General features: G+C 40.5%; 1 protein-coding gene and 1 non-coding gene across 2 annotated transcripts; both read right to left on the bottom strand.

Annotated features, from left to right (window-relative positions):
* Positions 1 to 3,994: 3,994 nt before the first annotated feature.
* LOC117433060 (tripartite motif-containing protein 16-like) lies at positions 3,995 to 16,252 on the bottom strand. The gene is made up of 9 exons (XM_059016583.1): positions 15,633 to 16,252; positions 14,921 to 15,013; positions 14,056 to 14,115; positions 9,868 to 10,460; positions 7,546 to 7,645; positions 7,180 to 7,397; positions 6,866 to 7,025; positions 6,017 to 6,082; positions 3,995 to 4,914 (listed from the first exon to the last, which is right to left on the bottom strand). Exons 1-9 carry the CDS (start codon positions 15,661 to 15,663, stop codon positions 4,382 to 4,384), a joined length of 1,854 nt encoding a protein of 617 aa, XP_058872566.1. The 5' UTR covers positions 15,664 to 16,252; the 3' UTR covers positions 3,995 to 4,381.
* Positions 16,253 to 22,438: 6,186 nt separating this feature from the next.
* Positions 22,439 to 22,557, bottom strand: LOC131723231 (5S ribosomal RNA). The gene has a single exon (XR_009320183.1). It is a non-coding gene; the product is annotated as a 5S ribosomal RNA (ribosomal RNA).
* Between the last annotated feature and the right edge of the window lie 3,739 nt (positions 22,558 to 26,296).

The following is a 26,296-nucleotide window of genomic DNA, read 5'->3' as shown; positions in this document are numbered from 1 at the left end:
TCCACTGTCATGAGATCATTTGTGTATCGTGCCTTTTTTTAAACTCACAGTCCTTTGATGTTTTAATGTCCTTTTCCACGTGGACAGCGCTAGTTCATGTCTGCCTTGCGTCAAAATGCTTGTTGCTGCCCGTGTGAAGTATCTGTCCATAATTCAACTGTCCGCTCAGCCTAATCCAGTCCAGGCACCGCTCCTCTAATCAGTAGCTCACATAGTTCAGTCTGTCTGCAAGCCAGAGGCCCCTTCTCAAGACACAGCAGTTTGCCTTGATTCTCAAGACACACAGTTTCATCAGTGAATGCAGTTCCATCTCTACTGCACGTTCATGTATTATTATCATATTCAGGAATATGCCCCACAGCGGGGTGTACCCTGTCGCAGGGGCTCAAACAGATTTTACCTCAATTACTTATTCAATTTGTCTTAATTGCTATCTGTGCCGTGTTTGCCCGCTGTTTGTGTACCAAAATCCATCGCAATAGACTTTGAATTCGAGAATTCACCCCTGTCTCCCTGAGTCCTGCTTCATACAACCTGACAAAAACCATCCAGTATAATTTCAGTATCTGCTCCTCACTTTGCAGGCTGTAGATAATTATCAAACAACCTTTAAGAACACAATAAACCACAAATGTGCAAACTTTGCCAATACTTTATTGCCAGAATCGATCCTGTTGTGATAGCAGAGATACAGCTGGGGTGTGATAATCACCCTGCAACACAAAGCAGGGGCGCTGGGATACATGCAGTTGTGTTCATTTTACGATAGCTTGTAAATATGAGTTTATATTAAATTGTAATATCTCTGAGTATCTCCGCAGGATAACACAGTACAAATATCATGATATGCATCAGAAAATATAAAGGACAGTAAGCAAACGCATTCTACAGGGAATGAAAGAGAAAAGCAACAACCTTTCTCACAATAGTATATACTGTACATATTTCACAGTGATATGGATTTGACAGGGCTAAACAATTATTATTACTTATTTCTTAGCTGACGCCCTTATCCAGGGCGACTTACAATTGTTACAAGATATCATATTATTTTTACATACAATTACCCATTTATACAGTTTGGTTTTTACTGGAGCAATCTAGGTAAAGTACCTTGCTCAAGGGTACAGCAGCAGTGTCCCCTACCAGGGATTGAACCCACGACCCTCCGGTCAAGAGTCCAGAGCCCTAACCACTACTCCACACTGCTGTCCACACAATGTCATAAGGCTCCTGTCTTTCTCTACTGGAAACTTTGATTAATGGCTGTTTTTATTTTATTTACTGTCGTTCAAACAAGGCGCTTCCTCCCTGTTAATGGCCATTGGGAATTTGAATAACAAGCTGACATTGATATGCTGATATCCAAATGCATTCATTTTTCAGCAGGCTTTTTAATATTGTTTATTTTATTAGACACCTACTGTTTTGAATGCCGTGTGTGTGTGTGTGTGTGTCAGTGTGTGAGTGTGTGTGTGGTGTCAGTGTGTGTGTGTGGCATTTGAGTGACGTGTCAGTTTATTGGATGCTGAGCTTCAGGGGGAGGGAGGGGGCGTGGTTTAGGATGCGCTGATTGAAGTCCTGCAATAAATTAAAAAAAAAAAACACACAGGGTAAAAATAAACAAAAAATATCAAACCGCTAAAGACAACATTTACCCGCGAGACGCTCTCAAAACAAGCCACTTTGAAACTGTTCTCTGTAAAAGGAAGCGTTTCTGCTATTATTTTTTTTATTTATTTATGTCTCTTCAATTTCAGGCTTGTTTGTATATTTGCTTCAGAGACGGTAAGATATTAAAGTTTTCAATGAGGCAGTTGATATTTTTTCGAGGCGACTCGTAGAGCACAGACGCGCCGGATGAGGAGAAAATTACTTTGAATAATCCTGTAAATTGTTTTGGCGTCAGATAAATGAATCATCATCATCATCCTCATCAGTTCAATCAGGGGTGGCTGTTTCCAGACTTGACACTTCACCGTTGTGGCATGAAACTTGACAAAAATAGATATATTACAACAACAGTTCTAGTGAATGTCCACACGATGGCAGCATTGTATAAGGAATAGCGAGAGCTGCGTTCTGCCCGTCTCCATGAAGTCCAGGTTTACAGCACGGGAAGCCCCGAGACCCGACACCTCCCCATGCGAGTTTAATTATTTATTCTTAAAACCAATACTATTTTAATCCACAGCAGGGACTGATAAAACAGCCTTTGTACAGCAGTTGTCCTGCGGTGTGCAGGTCAGGGAGCTGTGTGGGTGCTGGAGTGCGCTGCAGAGCGGATTCCCACTCGATCACACAAGGGAATATAAAGGATGCCGTGTTCAGAGCTGACTCTGCGATTTAGTGCGAGGAGAGATTGAAACCACTGAAGCTCTTTAAAAAAAAAAAGAAAATGCACGTGATCTTTAATTCGCTGTTTTTTACAAACAAAAATTCAACAATAAAAGCGTGTGTGACGCTTATTTCCCTGCAAGCCCTTGTCTTTAACCACGGGAGCACACAGACTCTTCTAATATAAATTTAGTCAGACACCAAAATCCAAGCAGAACAACTGGACAAAACATACAAAAAGATCATAGTTTTTTTTTTCCTATTAAGTGCTTTTGTAACTGTTAGTATTAACCTGTATATTTAAAGTGAATCATTCAAAATGAAACATAATCTTAATTGATACAAAATTGTTTAAAATACAATGCTCCCATGGCACTCCATTAGCAACACAGACGTTTCCAAAAACGAACCCAGCATTTGAGTAACTGTGATAACAAGAAGCGGTCGGGATGATTTCAAACAGCATGAAAAGATAAGGGGCCGCTCTAAAGAAAGAGAAAGAAAAATGACATTTGAAGCGCTGTACTCTTTAACAACGGACTTGTTTCAATTGTGTTGCAGAGGAGAAACACAGCTAACTGAGGAACGAGTGATTCAGTAGAGAGAGGCATGGACCCGACTCCAAGGAGAAGAAGAAGGAGAAAGAGAATGACTCTCCTGATATGTCACAAGAGCCTGCCAGGTACTGAAAGTCTTTTCTTATTAGTTCACGGTGCGGCGGCATGCTGAATAATACCTTTACTAAGAAGCTGTTCAGGAATCCAAATCACTGAGCTGAGTCTCAAGCCCAGGGTTAGAGTCCAGACCTCTCTGTGCTTTACAATGCTTCCCTATGCTTTACCAGACCTCTCTGTGCTTTACAATGCTTCCCTGTGCTTTACCAGACCTCCCTGTGCTTTACAATGCTTCCCTATGCTTTACCACACCTCTCTGTGCTTTACAATGCTTCCCTATGCTTTACCACACCTCTCTGTTCTTTACAATGCTTCCCTATGCTTTACCACACCTCTATGTGCTTTACAATGCTTCCCTATGCTTTACCAGACCTCTCTGTGCTTTACAATGCTTCCCTGTGCTTTACCACACCTCTCTGTTCTTTACAATGCTTCCCTATGCTTTACCACACCTCTCTGTTCTTTACAATGCTTCCCTATGCTTTACCACACCTCTCTGTTCTTTACAATGCTTCCCTATGCTTAACCAGACCTCCCTGTGCTTTACAATGCTTCCCTATGCTTTACCACACCTCTTTGTACTTTACAATGCTTCCCTATGCTTAACCAGACCTCCCTGTGCTTTACAATGCTTCCCTATGCTTTACCACACCTCTTTGTACTTTACAATGCTTCCCTGTGCTTTACCAGACCTCTCTGTGCTTTACAATGCTTCCCTATGCTTTACCACACCTCTCTGTTCTTTACAATGCTTCCCTATGCTTAACCAGACCTCTCTGTGCTTTACAATGCTTCCCTATGCTTTACCAGACCTCTCTGTGCTTTACAATGCTTCCCTATGCTTTACCAGACCTCTCTGTGCTTTACAATGCTTCCCTATGCTTAACCAGACCTCTTTCTCTCTCATTCACCTCTTTCTTTCTCATTCTCATTTGAAAAACCATGTTAATGAGTATTAAGAAATGAGAAAAAGTCAGTCTATCACGTTAATTTTTTTTATTAAATCACATTACTAAAATCTGAAATATTAAACATTTTAAGGAAATCAAAAAACAAAAACACACACACAATAAAGCAAACTTAAGTTCACTTTTTTAAAAACTGTTACAGCACTGACTATTGGATGCCATTTTTTAAAATATATATAAAACATAACAATTCTTAAAAAATAAATTAAATACAGTTACTTCATATGAAATCCATTCGTTGCTAAAAACAAATAATTCACCTCGTTTCGCTCTGCAGGTGGCGCCGTTTTACCCCCTAACTTTCATCCAAAGTTGTGTCAGATTGAACATTCCCTTCACCCGAGGAGTGGAGAGGACAGACAGGGAGTTCAATACAAAGGGTTTCTTACAACACAAAACAGTCTAGTTCAGCTGGCAGATTGTTACAGGGGACTCATAACGAAGCCAAAACCCAGGATAGAGCGGCTCAGTGAATGTGGTTTGGAATCTGTGCAGGAGGGTCATTGTGTCAGAGACACCATAAAAGGACAGTGTGCCGGCATTAAAGTCCAGATACACTCCTATTCTGGGGGAGTGGGGGGCAGTTATTGCAGTTTCATTGTTATTGTGCCAGGCAGAGTAACTGGAATCAGAGCATTCCAAACTCCAGGACTTGTCATTGCATCCAAGGAGACAGGAACGATCCACTCCTTTCCTGCTGATTCCTTTATATGTGACTCCTATATCAGCCCCTCCCCCACTCCACTCAATCTCCCAGTAACAGCGAGTCCCAGATAAACCCTCTCTGCAAAGCACTTGTTCCCAGTAGTCACATCTCTCTGGGTGATCATCAGGATATCTCTGGGTCTCTCTCCTCCATGTCACCTTTCTGTTCCCTTCAGACAGACAGAGGTTTCTATTCGCTGTGTTGGGGTCCAGTGTGAGCTGACAGGAATCTGATTGAAGAGAAGAGGACGGGTAGAGGAGAGACGGTTAGAAAAGTCAAATCACTGAGAAAATCAACAGTCATTGTCTGCTGCATCCTCACATCCTGTTTATGGAAGGTGTGTGTGTTGTTTAAATTATTTTTTTTAATACATTTTGACCACTTTTTTAAACTTTTAAATTGCATTCCCTGCCTCAAGATGGCTTCCCACGGACTGGCATGGACCTCTCAGAACTACATTTCCCATCATCCTCCTGCTCACTGGTAATTCCATCTCAATTACATATGTGAGCAGGAGGGTGATGGGAAATGTAGTTCTGAGAGGCCCATGCAGTTACATGTGAAGCTATCTATAAGTATAAAAAAGGGGTCAAAATGTAAAAAAAATAAAAATAATTAAAACAATACACACATCTCACGTGAACAGTTGTAGCAACACATGGGAACATGCAACACAATAAAATACAAAGGACCTTATGAACCCTTTAAACCCTCTTGCTGTTTGATTGTTTTGTTCATTATAATTCCTCAATCTTATCAAACTTCTTCAATTGGAACCAATCAAATGCAGCTCTGCATACAATTACAGTTCACTTAATGTTCCTACAGGGTATGTGTTGCCATTTTCCCCACTCAGACCCCTTGCTTACTAAATATCTTCAATCGAATATCATCCACTCTTCAAATATCTGTCTAATATTTTAATGAGCAATCCATCCCACAAGTGCAGTGATACTGCAATATACATTTACTACCAGCACAGGATGACTGGGAGGGATAGCTGTTCATTTTACCCCACAACTGGTTTCACATGCATTGTACATGGATTAAAAGATGGGATGATTATCTATTCAGGGATACCAAGATATTTAGGGAGAGAAAGGTCTGAGTGGAAAAACAGGCAACAAATGCCCCTCCCCCAGTCATTCTGCATGTATTCATCTGAACCAATACTTGTTGGAGAGGAGTGCAGATTAATGGCTTCACAATTACTAATAAATAATAATAATTGCTGCCCTCAAGCTCCACCCCTCCCTGTTCTGTAGTGTTAGCTCGTCTCACAATGGAGTGACACATCTTTCAATCAAATGTTTCAGTGAAAACAGACTTACATTTTAAAAACTCAGCTCTGTTCCTTGGCTCTGGAGCCTGCAGACTGTAAACTGCAACTTCATTCACTGGGCAGAAAAAAGAGAGAGAGAAATAGAATTGAAACATGTGGATTAATACACAACACACACAAGACTCCAAACAGCAATCTGAAAAGAAACAAGGCTTATTCACGGAATTTCAGGATGTAAAAATCCATACTTCAAGATGTTCACGATTACAATGAATATGTATTCCTTCCGTATAGGTGCAGCAGCCAAAGTCAATGTGAACACGTCTGCCACTGCACTGGAGTCTTGTGTTCCTTCCTCTCCATCATATATCTTTACCCAACAGTACGGTGTCCATATTAGGACAGCCTTGTGCATCAAACATGCAGCAGTCATTGTCTGCTCCATCCTCACATCACTCCCTCCTCCCTGCTTCATCAGACCCTGCTCTGTATTCCCTGCTCCCTCCTTCCTGCTCATTCTTCCATGTTTTCTCCTCCCTGTTGCCTCCTCCCTCCTCCATGCTCCCTCCTTCCCTGCTCCCTCCTCCATGCTTCCTCCTCCCTGCACCTTCGTCCATGCTCTCTCCTTCATGCTCCCTGCTCCCTCCTCCATTTACCATACTCCCTGCTCATTCTTCCCTGCTGCCTCCTTCCTTCCTCCTCCCTGCTCCCTCCTACCTGCTGCCTCCCACTCCTCCCTGCTGTCTCCTCCCTCCTCCATCCTCCCTCCTCCCTGCTGCAATATTCATATAGCCATAAATCTGCAAGAGGTCTTTATTAATGTCTTGCAAGTCCTGTCCCTCCTCAAGCCATGGTCTATATGAGAAATCTCTACCAAAGGAATCTATTTCACACCAACCTGTTGTGGTAATTTTGACTAATTCCCCCTTGCAGAAGTTCTCAATATGGTCTTTAAGTTCAAATACAGCTTTCCTCACAGCCCAAAAAGAGATGTCTGTATTGACAGTAACGCTGGGTAAGTCTCCAGCTTCAGGAGGGGCACAGAGAGACTGGAAATTCTACAACAGGAAAGTGGAGAAAAGGAGTTTTCAGTGAAACAGAATGGGGTCCAAAACATTCCTGGGGAAAAGCAAGGATTCATTCAATTGGAGAGGTCTGTCTGAAACCGTCCCAGTTATGGACTTGAGATTTTCTAACAAGCAGTGATGTTACCTGTAGAAAATTGATGTGATCCTCTGTCTCTGAAAGCTGTTTCAGCTCAGCGTTTCTCCTCCTTAGCTCAGCAATCTCCTGCTCCAGTTTCTTCATGCGTCCTTCAGCCTGATTCACTGCAGCCTTCTCGTTAGCTCCAATCAGCTCGATAACCTCAGTGTAGATCTTCTCAATGGATCGGATCAGCTCAGTAAAGATCTTCTCACTTTCCTTTATTTCTATGCAGAATTGATATCAAAAACACATCAGGCATAGACAGTAAACTTCTGTAGATGTGTTCCAGTCCATCTGTTAATAATAATAATAATAATAATAATAATAATAATAATAATAATAATAATAATAATAACACCCTCTTGTCAATACCCACTTTCAGTGACTCCACAGCCTGTTTCAGCTCATCAATTTCTTTCAGTCTCTCCTGGATTCTCTGTTGTATTTCTGTCTGTGTCTCTTCCAGCTGCTTCTGTGTAGAAACACAGTGACACAGTGACATTTCTGACAGGGCATTGAGTGATATCCTGTCACACTCAATACAGACTATTTCAGAGCAGGCTGTGTTTTCACACCTCTCCCCCCTTTATATGAAGTTAGATTAACATAAGAACATAAGAACATAAGAAAGTTTACAAACGAGAGGAGGCCATTCAGCCCATCTTGCTCGTTTGGTTGTTAGTAGTTTATTGATCCCAGAATCTCATCAAGCAGCTTCTTGAAGGATCCCAGGGTGTCAGCTTCAACAACATTACTGGGGAGTTGGTTCCAGACCCTCACAATTCTCTGTGTAACGATACACACATTATGCACACAGATACCCTAAGGGTCGAATGCACCAGCGTGGATTAACCACTAACCCAGATTAAATCAAGGATTATATTTGAATCATGTTGCACAAAACTTTAAACCAGGATTTATATGTAATCCTTGTTTAAAATTAATCCAAGGTTAAACATTTAAAAAGATTAAATATAATGAAATTGCACCACTCATTTTAATCCATGTTTAAATGTGATAGCTGAATTAAATTGAAAACTTCCTTGGAGGTGGTTTAAACTTGGACAAAGGCAGCAGTTTCAGACAACATGTGTGTATAGTAGTAAGATACAGCACCATCTAGTGCACAGCTGCCAGCAATACAAAAGGACACTTGATCCACAGTAGCTGTCCACTAGATGGTACTGTTTCATACTAGTAACAGTGAATGATGGCTGATCTAGCATGTGTTACATGTTTGTTTTGTCAAGCACCTAGGAAACTGAAGCAGCTTTCTCTTTAATGGATATTTAGTGCTTCTGATTTCTGTTTTTAATCGATAAGCACAGATAAAACAGCACTGAAACAAAACAATGAAATCAGTGTAAAAAATGCCTAAATACACAAAATCCCCAGAAGAATGAGCCCGTGAGCAGAAGGACTTCACTGTGGAAGAGAGCAAAGGAAAGAGGGGACTAGTAGGGTGAGCAAAAGAAATTGTAGATTTTAACAAACAAAATCCTAAATAGGTTATTACATTTCGTTTTAAACTAACTTAAACATATCTGTTTTAATCATGTAAAAATGTGTTTTAACGCACCAAATTAAGCTATTTTTTCTGCCCGATTTATATTGTATATCATGTAAATATTGTATTTTGTACATCATATTAATCTTGTATATTGAATATCATATTAATCTTGTATATTATTAATATTATTAATTTATATCATAGGAGATGCCCTTATCCAGGGTGACTTACAATTGTTACAAGATATCACTTTATTTTTTACATACAATTCCCCATTTATACAATTGGGTTTTTACTGGAGCAATCTAGGTAAAGTACCTTGCTCAAGGATACAGCAGCAGTGTCCCCCACCTGGGATTGAACCCACGACCCTCCGGTGAAGAGTCCAGAGCCCTAAACACTACTCCATATCATATTAATCTTGTATATTTTATATCATATTAATCTTGTTCTTTTTGCTTTTTTAAATTAGGTGATTGACTTTTCTGGGAATGTCATTTTAAAAAAGTTTAACTAATTAAACTATAATATCGTAAACAATGAAACTGATCTATGATTTTATTAAGTTGCAAGATACATATTAAAAACACTAGGAATATAAATCATGCTAATTTTACACTACAAATTCCAATGCACCACAAAACAGCTGAACAAATCCTTCTTACCCTGTGAGGCAGGGCTGAGGTCCTGCACGTGTAAACAGTGTGTTTTTGTTTCATTGTAAATAATGTTTTTGATAATCAAGTGTGTGCTAGATATGGCAGGGCATATTCAAATCCAGGATTTTAATCCCACCCATGTCTAGAGAGGAGGTGTCAGGGAGACTGTTCCTGGAGCGGGACCTCCTTTCTTGTTTGGTCATCTTTTATTTTCTAGCTGTTTTCGAGCAGTGTTTTATTTTGAATGTTTTGTGTTTTTGTATCAAAGAAAACCTCCTGTGTCTCTCCTGTCAATCAGCGATATCCACACCCATAACAACACCCCTGTTACACCCTGAAATACATTGTAGTACATCATAGTTTAGAAAGAGCAATTAAAAAACTAGGGCTCTTTAAATAGCTCTTAATATACAATTAAAATCTGATCTGATGTGAAACTGTATAACCTAGTAAACAGACATGTTAAATATCCCTGGGAATTCTTATCTTCTAGGATAGCTACAAGGAAATGGTTCAAACCCTTACCTGTTTCACACTCCTTTCTTTCTCAGCTGAGACTGTATCATGGCTCTTGTGATCCTCATCTGTACACAACAAGCAAATACATGTCTGATCGGTTCTACAGAAGACCTCCAAAACCTTCTGGTGTTCAGCACAAAGCTTCTGCTCCAGATCTCCAATTGCATTGATCAGCTTGTGCCTCTTGAAAGCAGCCCCCTCATAGTGTGGCTTGACTTGTGTTTCACAGTAAGAGGCCAGGCACGTCAAACAGGATTTCACAGCTTTGAACTTTCTCCCAGTGCAGACATCACACGGCACATCTCCAGGTCCAGCATAACTTTGAGCAGGAGGAGGATTGAGTCCTGTCTTCTTTAATTTCTCCACAACTTCAGCCAGCACGGTGTTTCTGCACAGATCAGGCCTTGGAGTAAAGGTCTTTCTGCACTGGGGGCAGCTGTAGACACCTGTATGATCAGTCTGATCCCAGCAGTTCTTAATACACCGCATACAGTAACTGTGTCCACATGGAATAGCGACTGGGTCCTTTAGTATCTCCAGACACACTGAACAGCTAAACTGGTCATGCGCTACCAGAATATTTGCTTCTGCTATTCTTGCTGCAATGAGACAAGGAGACATGCTGTCACTTAACTGCCCAGTGTAACCATGTTAAATACAATGAAGCAAGAGATTCATATCATTACAGTTCTGTTAAAAAGCTGAAACAAGATTTTTTGCCGCACCCCAAAGCCAGTTTGTGATGGCTTTCATGATGTTGTTTGTGTCTCGGGTTAACCCACGCAGCACAAAAAATAAATAAATAAATAAATAAATAAAAAGAAAACCTGTCTGATTACTGTGGCAGAGTGAGAACGCACGGGAGCTTTGTGGAATTGTATTTTGGAAATTGTCAAATACCGTATTACAGTGCTTTGTTTTGCAATAATGTTCTCTGATTTTATTAGTATAGTATACGTGTCGATACTTTGATGTTTTAGACCAACGTTTCTCAAATGGGGCATCAGTGTGATTTTGTGCGGCCACAGCAGCCCCCAGCAACTCCTCTCTAAAGCGTGATTCACACGGGACTAAAAACCAGGCGTCCTCAGAGTGGCTCAAAAGCAGAGGACGTCTAGAAACCTCCCAGACGTGGATTAATTTTCATCAAGGAAAGCTGGTAAATTCAAAATGAAATGCGATGTTGTGGCCACAGAAGGCACTTTTATGCATGATTTGTAAACAATAAACATGGTGTAAATAGCTAATTTCATTGTACCTTCTTTTCCAAAGGCAATAATAACCATTTCATCCCTTGAGTGATATGCATTTCCATACATATCTTAAAATGCACTGTTAATAAAAGCATCAATTGTTTAAGAGTTGACAATTATGTTTTGTATTTTCTCAGGACAGATCGTACTAATCTGAATATTATATTATGGTTTATTGAGAAGGCTGCTGTTTTGAGGCGAATACCCTGGAAAAGCTGCATCAATTCTAACATAACCTGTAAAAAAATCAGGAGGACCTCTGAGAATGATCTGGGATCAAACCTAGCGACCTCGTGCATGCAAGGTACCGCGTGAGAGTCATTTCAATACAATGAATAATGTTAATGCATGGACATGTATTTAAATTGTTTCCCCTTAGACCGCGGGGGAGGTGTTTGTTATACTAACCATATTCACTTAAGCGCGGTACCTTTACTGAATGTCTCAAGGTGTGTTAACAGAACCGCGTTTGGGAACCCGGCGATTTCAACTAAATCACACCATAAATAGAGCAGCTCACTACCAGTGCCGATCACGAAACAAGACACATCCACAACACACATACAAGAACACACACACACACACCCAGACACATCCACAACACACATACAAGAACACACAAACACCCAGACACATCCACAACACATACAAGCACACACACCCCACACATCCACAACACACATACAAGAACACACACATCCACAACACATACAAGCACACACACATCCGCAACACACATACAAGACCACACACACACTACACATCCAAGCACACACACCCAGACACCATCCACAACACACATACAAGCACACACACATCCACAACACATACAAGCACACACACATCCGCAACACACATACAAGACCACACACACACTACACATCCAAGCACACACACCCAGACACCATCCACAACACACATACAAGCATACACACACACCCAGACACATCCACAACACACATACAAGAACACACACACCCCCGACACATCCACAACACACATACAAGAACACACACACCCAGACACATCCACAACACACATACAAGCACACACACATCCGCAACTCACATACAAGCACACACACGACACATCCACAACACACAAGCACACACAACACATCCGCAACACACATACAAGCACACACGCACACCCAGACACATCCACAACACACATACAAGCACACACACACACGACACATCTGCAGCACACACACACAACACATCCTCAACACACATACAGGACCAGGATTGGGAAAGCCTGGTACACACGCTGTGTTACAAGGTGTGTGCTGATTAGGAGGTTACACACACACCCTCAACACACATACAGGACCAGGATTGGGAAAGCCTGGTACACACGCTGTGTTACAAGGTGTGTGCTGATTAGGAGGTTACACACACACCCTCAACACACATACAGGACCAGGATTGGGAAAGCCTGGTACACACGCTGTGTTACAAGGTGTGTGCTGATTAGGAGGTTACACACACACCCTCAACACACATACAGGACCAGGATTGGGAAAGCCTGGTACACACGCTGTGTTACAAGGTGTGTGCTGATTAGGAGGTTACACACACACCCTCAACACACATACAGGACCAGGATTGGGAAAGCCTGGTACACACGCTGTGTTACAAGGTGTGTGCTGATTAGGAGGTTACACACACACCCTCAACACACATACAGGTCCAGGATTGGGAAAGCCTGGTACACACGCTGTGTTACAAGGTGTGTGCTGATTAGGAGGTTACACACACACCCTCAACACACATACAAGCACACACACACACACAACACGTCCTCAACACACATACAGGACCAGGATTGGGAAAGCCTGGTACACACGGTGTGTTACAAGGAGTGTGCTGATTAGTAGGTTACTCCACTGTATTATTGCATCTATTGAGTTTAGTGAATAAGGTGTTTATCACTGTATGAAACAGCGTGAAGTGATCTTCCTTTATCACTGTATGAAACTGCGTGAAGTGATCTTCCTTTATCACTGCATGAAACTGTGTGAAGCGATCTTCCTTTATCACTGTATGAAACTGCGTGAAGTGATCTTCCTTTATCACTGTATGAAACTGCGTGAAGTGATCTTCCTTTATCACTGTATAAAACTGTGTGAAGTGATCTTCCTTTATCACTGTATGAAACTGCGTGAAGTGATCTTCCTTTATCACTGTATGAAACTGCGTGAAGTGATCTTCCTTTATCACTGTATGAAACTGCGTGAAGTGATCTTCCTTTATCACTGTATGAAACTGCGTGAAGTGATCTTCCTTTATCACTGTATGAAACTGTGTGAAGTGATCTTCCTTTATCACTGTATGAAACTGCGTGAAGTGATCTTCCTTTATCACTGTATAATGTCCAAAACACTGCCGTGTAGTGAATGAGGCACTTTGTTTAAAGTTAATTGAGTGACGTATTGATATTTATTGATATCAATAAACAGAAATGTTTTGCATTTTACAAGTCATCTGTTGAAACTGTATTTATTTACTTTGATCAACTTTACTCCTGTTTCTTTTCCCTGATCTGAATTGCCCAGTTTGAATGTCCCCTCACCACTGTAATGCAGGACTGAAGATGAAGCTCCTTTCACACTCTCAAGCGAGTCGCCTCTTTTAACTCAGAGTTACTAAGTTACTGAATCCTGGAGGCGAGGAAGGAAGTCTCTGCCTGGAATCATAAAGGCCCCTGACCAGCAGGGGGCGCTGTTTCAGCTATACATCCAGATATGTGGATGTGATGCTGCAAGTCCCATCCCATAAACAATACAGCCTTGCTTGAGCCTACATGGACATTAAAATGAGGCTTTTGTTTTAAAACAATGACCACATACCTATCGTGGCTGTAAACTGTGGATTTAACCAATGTGCGTCCCTGGTATAAACAAAAGACAAAAATATAAAGAAAATAACAATCTACTTACCTGGTTCTTGTTCCTCTGTCTCTCCTGTTTCCTCTTCTGCACTCGCTTCACATCCAGACACTACACAAAAAAGGAAATGTTTAAATCACACACAACTAATGATTCATGTTTATATACATTCAACTAGTTAAGAGTAGAATGTATATCTAAACGAGGTGTGTAACAATTCATCATGTATCGATGAATCAGGACACTTTCTTTACATGAGATATCGTATCATCATAGAGGTCTGTATCGTGTGCATCGTGATTCAAGACCAAAGCACAGCTCAGCTCACTGTAGTTCACAGAGCGGTTCTTGAATGAAGAGTGTGTTTTATAGTTGGTATGGATACATACTCTCCCTGTCTCATTTCATTTGTCTTCTAATAAAACAGTCACTTGTTAAATGATCATTTGATCCTATTGTGCTTCATACAAGTAGCCCATCAGGACCATTGCATGCATTGTGATTCATATCGTATCCTGACCTGCATATCGTGATGCGTATCGTATCGTGACATTAGAGTTACACCTATAATGAAAATGAATATTAATAAGAAAAGGTTACTGGATGTTGGAACTCTTCACAACAATGTATAGAGTTCAGCATCAAATAACTTTACTTGACAATCTGAGGAGATGTTCTGGACTCAGCTGTTAAATACAGTACAGGTTGAAACATGCTTTCTTTTCCACACAGGATGCTGCATATGTCAGTTATATAAACAGAATACTGCATGAACTTTCACACAGTGCTGTGGCTATTTCACTGATGAGGATATCCATAAACATGTCGTCTGTATCCTCATTCATGGAATAGCACCCCTGTTCTGTACTCTGTGATCCTCCACGACTCTGTCCTCTGCATTCTACTCTTCACTCACTGTTAGGATGGCCTTCCTCACTACTGTTTCTTCGTCTTCGTTTTCGTCGAGGCTCTGGCTGTTTCTTCATTTCCTCTTCACACTTTTCCTTTGCTAAGATAAAACAAAACAAAAAAACAAGGTTTCTTTCCCACTCATTTCTTTTAAACAAAGTAACAAATAAATAAATAAATAAAATAAAGTTTGCAAAAACAATCTAACACATTGGTTGATATTTCACGTTGTTTCGTTCAAAATGACATTTTTTTTTTTTAAATGCTTTCCCAATTTCAATTCACATTCCCTTTTAATCAATTCAATTTACGGCACATAAGCTTTATTGAGCAAACATGCATAACCTCATCAGACACATGTAAGGCGTGTGTGTGTTTGTTCAATACAGCCTGTGCAATAAAAGGAATTGGAATTGATTTAAAGGGTTATTCAGAAGTGATTCGAGTCGGGGTCTGCAGTAGGGGGCTACAGTAAACCTTACTGAATACTAATACATGAATTACGCAGTTTCAATAAAACAACACGATAGAAATAATAACAAGCAACACCTTTCCCTAAAATGGCCGTTCAGAAATCGAAAGTAAACCGTGGCTATCCTGTGCATTTCATATATTTAGACAACCAAACACAATCTAATTGAGAATAAGCCCTTTTTGGCCACACATACTCTTTATTACAGCAGAAGCTCTACACAGAAAATGTAAAAGTAAATACTTACACGGATCCGGCGCTGAGGCTCCGGTATCCATCGCTATCTATCTGCTATTCCTTTACAAAACTTTTCTTCCTTTCTTATACGTCGATGTGTCATGCATGCAGTTTTCTTTGTTTTTGTTTGTTTTTGGTAATATCTTTTAAATAGGATTAGCTCAAATATATATAACACAGATATACACTGGCTTTCTAGACCACCCACACAAATAAAGTATATTCTTCGAAGTGTTAATAGAACTTCGGTGTAGAAATCGCTCTGTCAGAACTTGCGTTACAAACAGGATCTGAAAGCGCCGAAGCGCCGCCCGTGGCAGCGCTCAGAACTGCAAGCATTACATCACATCAAACGCGCTGTCTCCCCTTCTGCATTCTCCTGGCCGGGAGGAAGACTGTTCACCTGTCAGACATTAATAAGCAGAGTCACGGACACAGCAAGATGAAAAACACGATCATTTACTCAATTCTGATACGAGTCTCAAACAGGGGCGTCATTCAGTGCCCCTGCTTTTTTGTGCGCATGTCACATTATGAGCAACGCAGTGTTCATAGGTGTTGTTTATTTAGATATCACATTTCAACTTGAAAAGTAATGTGTTTTATTTGTTTGTTTTTTGCTGAATTATTAAACGTGTATGGAGTTCACGGAAGATTAACATAAATGGCAAGTTCTGCGCGTATCCGCGGAACATTCAAACCGCCGGGAACGCGCTTTGATTAAACGAGTAAGGCACGCATGCGCACAACAAACAGGGGCTCTGAATTTGATACTACACCGGTCGAGCCCGCCAGGGGCCCCCCAGGGCAGTTTCTGTGATGAGTTAAAGGGCTTAAGGAAAGTGTTCCTGTTTTGGGGCATCGAAAGTGCAGCGACTAGTCTGACAATGTAACGCTGTTGAATGAAACATTCTCTTTTTTCTTGCTAAAAGCTGCAATAGTACTATGTTTTAAAATTGTTCCGCCTAGAAAAACGTCATAGCAACAGCCTCGCCCAAGTTATTGCGATAATTTGAATTTGTTGAAATTCTAAATTAACGATAATAGCTGTTGTGTTACAAAATGCAAGAGAGAAAGGTACGTGTTAGTAATAATTCTGTTCAAGTGTTTAAGATGTGTTCTGGGAACGTGTCAGTAAAAGTGCTTGGCTTATAACATCTATCACGTGACAGCAACTAAGCAAATAGCAAAATAATAGCCAGTGCCATTTTAACTAATTAAGAAGTTAACTGAGTCGAAGAGGACAACGAAAAGCTAAACTCTTCTGTTTTTAAGGTGATATAACTCTAAAAGGATACTTGCTAATACTTATACTCAGGGCTTAAATTCATTTATTTTCACGAGGACTGTAGTAATTTATTTTCATGGCAAATATTACAAGTGAAAATATTTACTTACAGTGGGCTCTGTGCTCGTGTCGGTACCAACATTTGTTAATAAGGAAGGTTTAAGGCACATTTAAAGAATATTTGCGAGACTCAAACGGGCAGCAGTGTGGAGTAGTGGTTAGGGCTCTGGACTCTTGACCGGAGGGTCGTGGGTTCAATCCCAGGTGGGGGACACTGCTGCTGTACCCTTGAGCGAGGTACTGTAATGAACCTGCTCGTTCACGGCTACTGGATTAAATATGCAATAGCGAGCCGATACCACCGCCTTTGTTTAACAGGATGATCCGGTAGTTGGGTATATTTATAGAATAAGGGAGAGTGTATGAAGTGACGTCAAAGACACAAGGAACAGCAACTCAGAGCAAACAATTTATTAGTATAGTTAATTAAAACAGGGCAGTTAGCGATCTTAGACCATACCAATAAATTAGACCAAATGAGCTAGATTAATTATTCACTGCGGTATAGGAAACGCAAGGAGGCAGACACGCCCACTGCAAATCCCGTGGAGTAAGAAAATAAAACTCAAAAACAATAATTCATTAGTGAACATGAATCACACTACAATCAAAAAATAGCGCTAAAATACATTAACTACAACAAGACAGCTCAAAGAAAACTATAAACAGATAAATCAAATCATTAATAGTGACCCAAAATAGACAATAACCATACAACACAGCAAACTGAAATACACAAAATAAACCTCCACCAAGGATGTGAGTGAGCGTGTCTGCCCCCTGCAGATCCACGCAGTGTTTACAGTGTAATAGTTTGGAATTGAAGTGTGGTTAAGATCAATAAAACACCCAGATTACAAAGTAGAAATACAACAATAGTATAGCAATTTAAAAGAGTCCTCCCCTGATTTCTCATTAAAGCCAGTCCCCTTACAGATTCGTCATCACAGTGCTCACACAGAGCAATCTATCCCAGTAAGGCGCCCGGTGTCGAGCTTTTTAAAGTCCAGGCAATCCAATCGTGATCGCCGGCACCTGCCGACCGACTGCTTTACCGTAACAAAACTCAGGTGTGCGGTGATAGTCGTAATGGGCAATCAGCGAGGTGCATTACAGTACTTTACCTAGATTGTTCAAGTTAATACCCCACTGTATAAATGGGTAATTGTATGTAAAAAATAATGTGATATCTTGTAACAGTTGCAAGTCGCCCTGGATAAGGGCGTCTGCTAAGAAATAAATAATAATAAAAACACTCCTTCCCACATTCCGTCTATTTAAGGAAAAAAAATACCGCTGTTTTTCACAATTCTAACGGTTTTGCGTGTTATCTCATTAACTGGTCATGTAGGAGTTCGAAGTGATACACAAGATTTCGTTATTTATTTGTACATTTTATTACAGCGGTTGACGATATGCCTCGATTGTACATAATTCTACGATAAAGCAGCAAACTTTATCCATCGAGTCTGCAGTAAAATGCTCAAATAAACAACATCCCCGATAGCTGTTTAATTCACTGGTCATTTCGGTTTTTTTCAAACGTCTTTATTTTGTTTCAATCATTTATTTATTTATTTATTTATTGTGTGTAGCAGTAGTTTGATAACTCATGAAAAGTACTACAAAAGAAGGGGATTCTGGGACACTTCCCGTTACACACAGGGTGCGTTCACGTGGTTCATTAACCGCAGATTCTGTGCAGACTCTGACCAGTTTAACCAATGATCTTTTAAGAATGAGCTCTGTGAACGCACCCATTGGCTAAATCGGTCAGAGTCTGCACAGAATCTGCTCTGAATGATCCCCGTGAACGCGCACACAAATCTTCTATCAGCCGCACACACGCCGTTGCACAGCTGTGAAAACATTTTGTAAACTAGTCTCAAGTATGCTACCCCCGTTTGTAGTTATTTTTTTGACTTACTGAAATACCGGGCTGCATTAGGAAATGCATCACAGCGTCTTTCAGTATGGAGAGTGCTGAATTAACGTCATTGTGTTTAAATGCATTAATCAACCTCCCACAAAACTGTGTTATTAATGAGAAAATAAATGATTGACACAACATTATATCTTGTTGATGACTTTAATCCCATCATGATGAGATATATTATATATTTTATGTGAAAGCATATAGAAAACTGTATATTTTGTGATTATCCCTGTATTTTAAACACAATATTAATAAAAAATACAGTCACAAAACACAAATTACAAAATACAATCACAACTCTAAGTCGCCCTGGGTAAGGGCGTCTGCTAAGAAAATAAATAATATGAGCTCCCCAGTGTCCCAATGAGGAAACCCCCGGCCAGATCCTTAAAAGCACACCTCACCTGCGAGAGCTACCCAACTGGAAACTTTACATCGATTGCTTACAAATGTAGCAGCACTTGTAACTTGGCAGAAACGACAATAAGAAGAAGGAAGTTCCCATACGAGACCAGTATGCCTGTGTTACCATGTAGACATAACAATGCAAGTCTAATATTGACCAGACTGCACCCAGCTACCTCCAGACCCTCATCTCTCCCTACACCCCGACTCGACCTCTCCGCTCCTCCTGCACTAGAAGACTGGCTCTACCTCCTTTACGCTCCCCTGCTTCCAGAGCCCGCTCCTTCTCCACCCTCGCCCTGCAGTGGTGGAATGACCTTCCTACAGATGTCAGGACTGCCCAGTCCCTGACCACCTTCCGGCGCCTCCTCAAGACTCACCTCTTCAGACAGCACCTGTAGAACTCCTCTGTTTTTTCCCTCTGAACACTTTATCACCTTCCTTAATGCGATTTACTTGCTCTTATCTGCCCCTATTTTACTGCATTTAATCCTGTACTTCAGAGTACTGTAATCTGTCAAGTGTTATTTAATCTGTAGTATTTTGTATTTAATTATATCCTGATGTAACTATCACTGACACTGTTATCTGCTCCGTTATTGAATCGTATTTTGTCACACTTGTACTTGCTAGAACCAGTCATTGTATTTTTTATCTTGCTCTTAATTATATTATTACTTGTACTGTGATTCTTGAAATGTATTTTTGTTTACGACTGTAAGTCGCCCTGGATAAGGGCGTCTGCTAAGAAATAAATAAATAATAATAATAATATTGTGCAGTGATTGCAGGGAGAGGGCTGCCTGTATGAACAGAGACTTGCATGTTTCAAACATCCATTTGAAGCCCCCAGGTTTGTTATTATTATTAGTTAGTCCTGCTATCGTGCATTGTTTCCAGGACAACAGTTTACACTCTTAAAATATTTTGATTTATTAGTGACGTAATAAACAGGACAGAGGGTCATATTTGCTAATCCATATCGACCAGATGCTGAAATCCATTGAGAATAATGACCACACACCTTTTCAGCATTTGTGGAGGGCTATTAATTTATCATCTTTAGGTCTAACAGGCTGGAAGTTGGTACAGACTACCCTTGTGTACAGTAGATTGTGCAAACCGAATCTCTGACCTGTAACTTCAGTGGTTTGGCTGAAGGACCCTCCCATAGAACCTGGAAAAAAAACACTTACAAAATACTACTCGTTTTCTACCTTCTTTACCCTAATTCAGCAACCCCTTGGCATAGAAACACCATTCAAAGTGTTCTGACATCAGAGTGATGCTCTGAATACGTGTGCCAGATATCAGAAAGATCAATACTGTAATACAAATGTTATCCCAAAAAAGATTGGAAAATACAGACTACTTTGTTAGGCTTCAAAACGCTATCTATGTTTGGTTGCTGAGAGGGTTCTGGATGGTCTAGAAAGCTCAGCAAAGAACCTCTCTTTTATCTGGATGTCAGATTCCAAATATGTCTAATAAGGGTCTGCAAATTTTGGTTCTCTTGCAGCGCCCCCTTGAGTTTGGGGTTTTCTCAATTTTTGACAATCTGTGAGGCATTTTCAATGAAATGTGCGCATTAGAAGATTCACAATCTAAAGTGTTTAGTACCCACTAGTGAGCAGGCACTAAGCCGTCGGTGGAAAAATAAGCCGTTGACCAACAGCTTCCAGTTGTCCTGGGCGAGGATTGGTTTTAACACCTTTTCTTGGTGGTTGCTCTCCTGGGTGGAGGAATGTTGTCTTTTGTGTGTAATGTTTTGATGGAACTGGTGGCAACTTATTGGTCATGTTACGCTTGTCTTCCAATGCTAAGGCCAAACAATGCAGCACCTGGTCATGGTGCCAAGTAAACAGTCCTTGGCTAAGAGTCACCTTACATCCTGTCAAAATGTGCCTTAATGTTGCAGGTGATGAACACAAAGGACATTAGGGATTCTCTTCTACCTAGAGGTTTAGGTTCTGTGGTGATGGGAGAACATCATATGTTGACCTGATGAGGAAACTGATCCTGCTCTGTTCCATTGTCCATAGGTCTTGCCAGCCAATCTTGCGTTGTTCCACACTCTCCCATCTCATCCATTCTCCCTGCTTGGCCTGGGAAATGGCCTTTATACACCTCATCTCCTCCTGCTTTTGCACCTCGTTGACCACCAGCTTCCTCTGTTGAGCTGAGGCTGCCTTGTGCCATGTAGGAGGAGCTGAACTGAGACCAAGAACCCCTCTTCCATGCTGAACTTGCCTCATGATATCACCGATTCGAAGGGCAGCCTTTGCATAATAAGCAGAAAACATCTGTTTATTAGACTGGTTAAGATTTACAGATGTAGCTTAGTACTGTATTATTCGTTTGACCCTTAATTAGCATGTCTGTTTCCTAGACAGAACAAGATTAAGCACATCCAACAGGACCACACACACACACACACAGCTACTCCTACCGTTGTGCACAGCATCATTACTGTAATAACTTCAGTATTCCAAAAGATCATTAAATACAACTATAAAACAAAACTTAAACCTCGAAATTAAACCTAACACACGTGATCCATGCAGAAACCTTTACTCTTTAAGAAATGTGAGCCAGGAAGTAAAATACAGGGAAACAGCACCTCCCTGCACAGGTTATGTAAATGTCCAGTTTCAATCCAGCGAGGGGCGGGAGTTTTCAAGCAGCACTACACTCACGCACAGGACAACAAACTGACAGCTCTCCCAGAAGCTTCCAGCAGGGGGCATGTTCAATACTGTATTATTATTATTATTATTATTATTATTATTAATAATAATAATAATAATAATAATAATAATAATAATAATAATAATAATAATAATAATAATAATAATAATAATATATCTGTATGCATGTCAGTGTCCCTATACATCTTTTTTATTCAATTTTATTTTATGTACTGTTTTTAACTTTCTGGGTCACATTTCGTCACGAATTGAGGAATTAAGAATGGTGTGTGCAACATATTAAACTATCACATTTGTTCCTGTGTGGGATGGGACAATAAAAAAACAAAAAATGAAAACGATGTTTATCTTTACAGCTTCCATGTTAGTAACATAAATAACAAGGGAAATAGCGCCCCCTGTCAAGCTGCAGAAAGAAAAGCTTACAGCACCTGGTATTCCCAGGCGGTCTCCCATCCAAGTACTAACCAGGCCCGACCTTGCTTAGCTTCCGAGATCAGACGAGATCGGGCGTTCTCAAGGTGGTATGGCCGTAAGCGAACGACTCTCTTGGTTTATCTCTTTCATAGTATTAAGTTAATATCATTCATGCAGTGACAGGTTGGGGGAGGGATTTCCAGATCTCTAATTTGTCACAAACAGTAACACTTAAGCAGCTCTGGGCTGCACATGCGCGGGCCAATAGCAAGGCTCCTGCATGGTAATACATGTTACTAGAAGGGAGAGCTAGCCTTGAGCTTTGCAGCATAAAACAATACATTTGAATGGTCTTTATGCAAAAGAGCTATTCGTCCAACATTGTGCCCCACACCCACCTTTTTATACTCGATGGCACCTCTGATTTGAAGCAGAGAATGTACAAAAGACACATTGGGCAAACATTTGTTTCCATTTTTGAATTTCATTCACGCAGACGTGTCGGCTTTTCTACACATCCATCCCTTTTGTGGAACAACTCACATGTCGCAAATGCAGGAATCTCGTCTGTATCGTTTCTGGGAGTGGGGGGCTGCGTTCGCGCTCTCCCCTGGTGTTATAGTCCAAGTTAAAAACACAGGTATTTGAAAGCAATTAGCGATTCTTCTATATATCTCCAGCAGGTGGCTCTGTCAGACTGGGAATGAGATTTTGTTTTTTCTTTCGGAGCGTATAATGTTCTAGAAAGTACCTGAGTGTTTTATGTACATGTATTGTGAAGTGTTTCATATTGAGAAGACAAAGTAACGAGTCAGCGGCACGTGTATCAAAGTTACAAAGTTGCTAATATTAAGAAGACGAGGTTCAGCGGTCCAGTTGTTTTTTTAAACATAGTGTTTCAGTGCTGTACAGACGTTCTATGTCGTTAGTAGTAATATTACTGTAGCTTATGTCAAAAATCTGATTTATGATCCTTTGGACCTTTTGACCTTATATGTATGAAAATATGAATATATAATGAGGGGGCGTGGATTTTATATAGGAATATGAGAAATATATATATATATATATATATATATATATATATATATATATATATATATATATGCATATACACTTATTGCATTTGTCCATATTTACAAAAATCCTTGTTTAATAAGACGCATGAGGTTGTTCAAAGGTTTGAGGCGCAGTGATTTTTTCATTTTGATATGCTCATGTTATCTTATGCGGGGTGTATACATATTTTTACCAGGATACGTTAAAAGCAAAAGATATTTTCACATACAAAAACCAATAGTTGAAACAGGAGAAAGTTTAAAATAGCGCATCACAAAAGCAAAAGAAAAATTCAGAAAACAACTTATTCGACATTTAAAACGTGTTTAAACAAGTATCACACACATAAATCACAGTACAACTTGAGCGTTAGTCGATTTAAAAGCGTATCGACAAAACAAAATAAATAAAAGAGATACTAAATTAAATATTTATAAAAGAACAAAAACAAAACAAAATCTACCAGAGTACAATTTCTGAAAAAAAAGCTCTCTTACCGTTTTCAAAAAAACTCCCCGGACAAACGCATAAATCCTGCCTGAATTCTCTCTCATGCTTCTTCTCTCTTCAAACTTCAGCTGAGGAATCACTTCAAAAGCGCGTCTGTGACTTAAATAGGGGGCGGTTCCTTTACACCGCACATGCGCGCTACTACATACAGACACACTCACACGTGCGCGCACACGCACACACACCACCATACACACACACACACACACGCACACACACACACACCACCATACACAGACACACACACACACACACACACACACACACACACACACCACACACACACACCACACACACACACACACACACCACCACACAAAGACACACACACACACACACGCACACGCACACGCACGCACACACACCACCACCACCACCATACACACACACTCACTCCCACACACACACACAGACCCCCACACACACACAGAAACCCCCGCGGAGAATGCTTTTTGAAAATGTGTGAATCTTGATGGCGTCTGCTCTAGGCATGATCCGAAACCGAGATGTTATTTCAACTTGAATATACAGCTGCAATCAAAAAGATGAGAAAATAAATGTTTTAAGAAAAAATCAAATAAAATCGAAATACGTGTTATATTGCAAATAAAAATAAAAGAGAACAATATTGTAAGTGCTTTTTTCACCAACAGTTTTGAATAGCCTCATACACGACCAGACTATTCACCATCAGATTTGAATAGCCCTCAAACACGATCAAACTATTCTGATGATTTTCAAATTATTAATAAGTATTACTGTTCAGATATTTTAAACCATATGAGCAGTTTGATCGTGTTTGAGGGCTATTCAAATCTGATGGTGGGAATCTGATACACCCTACTGACAGTGATATGGCAGGTTTATCAGTCCCAGGGGGTCCTACACCCTACTGACAGTGGTATGGCAGGTTTATCAGTCCCAGGGGGGCTCCTACACCCTCCTGACAGTGGTATGGCAGGTGATTCAGCCCCATGGTGTCTGTTTTGACCCTGATGTGCTCGTCTGTCTGTTTAGATGTTGTTTCTTGAAGGGTTTTTAGGCTCCTCTGTAACAGTTCGTTCTTCACTCTTCAATAATAGCAATGCATTGGAGCAGCTGTCCAGCAGATATTTCACATGATTCCCTTTGATTGGAATTGAAGCAGCTCACTGTCACTCTGTCACTGTGTAATATTGCATTATACTGGAGAGGGATCCTTAGTTTGTCTGCAGGCATTGCTCTCTGATGAAAGCCTCGCTGACGGACGTCAGAGTGTTTTAAAATGGAGAAGAAACCAGTTTGCAGTTCTGAGCGTGGCTCTTAATTATTATTATTATTATTATTATTATTATTTATTTCTTAGCAGACGCCCTTATCCAGGGCGACTTACAATTGTTACAAGATATCACATTATTTTTACATACAATTACCCATTTATACAGTTGGGTTTTTACTGGAGCAATCTAGGTAAAGTACCTTGCTCAAGGGTACAGCAGCAGTGTCCCCACTGGGGATTGAACCCACAACCCTCCGGTCAAGAGTCCAGAGCCCTAACCACTACTCCACACTGCTGCCTTAATTATTACCAATGCTTCTGATTATTTTACAGTCGCTCCTGAGTTAAGCAACAGCACTTGTGTTGAGTGAAATTCTGTAAAATGTCACTCTTGAATTCAATTCACAGTAAAATAAATCCATTATATGTGACAAAGGTTTAGTATAAAGAGTCTGATTCCAATCCCACACCTCTTACCACGCAATCCCCTCCTCTCACACATCATGTGTTATATATTATATTTGAAATGGTGAGGATACACAGGTCCTTATTATCACAGCGTTTACGACTGGTAACATTAGAGCTATCAGGGTCGTTACTGATCTGAACAGCAATGCAGGCGGATTCCTCAGTGCGGTAAAATGCTCTAAAAAAACACCTTGATCAAAGGGAAGCCGCTATCCAACCACCCTTGTATTGAGGAGACTAAACTGCAGTTCTTCGTTTCTCCCAGCAGGGGGTGATAATGCTTCAGTGTTGGATGTATTTTAACCCCTATAGTTCTGACTAGCACTTCTGGATTTCTTCAAAGGGAACACAAACACAGGAAAACCTGCTACATGCAGCACACACTTTTGTGTCATCCACAGGCCTGATTGAAATGGTATTCCTGACATGTATTCTGTGATGTGTAAAAGATGCATCTCCCTGACACAAATCCGTTTCAGTCACGATGGGACCACAGGGCAATAGATCTGACAGACTTTTGATAGAGGGCTGATAAGAGGTGCTTGGTTGGCAGATGCTTCCATTT

Source organism: Acipenser ruthenus, chromosome 53 (genome assembly GCF_902713425.1).
Source record: "Acipenser ruthenus chromosome 53, fAciRut3.2 maternal haplotype, whole genome shotgun sequence".
NCBI lineage: Eukaryota > Metazoa > Chordata > Actinopteri > Acipenseriformes > Acipenseridae > Acipenser > Acipenser ruthenus.
Note: the sequence above shows the minus strand (reverse complement) of the source record. Positions and strands in the feature narration are given on the sequence as shown.

Bases quoted from the DNA above. Each gene is read 5' to 3' on its own strand.
- LOC117433060 (XM_059016583.1), bottom strand. From the start codon at position 15,663: ATGGATACCGGAGCCTCAGCGCCGGATCCGT. The intron at 14,116-14,920 runs GTGAGTGAAGAG...TTTTTTGTGTAG, and splicing joins TGAGGAAGGCCATCCTAACA to TGTCTGGATGTGAAGCGAGT. The intron at 4,915-6,016 runs GTAAGTCTGTTT...CTCTTCAATCAG, and splicing joins CAGAGCTGAGTTTTTAAAAT to ATTCCTGTCAGCTCACACTG.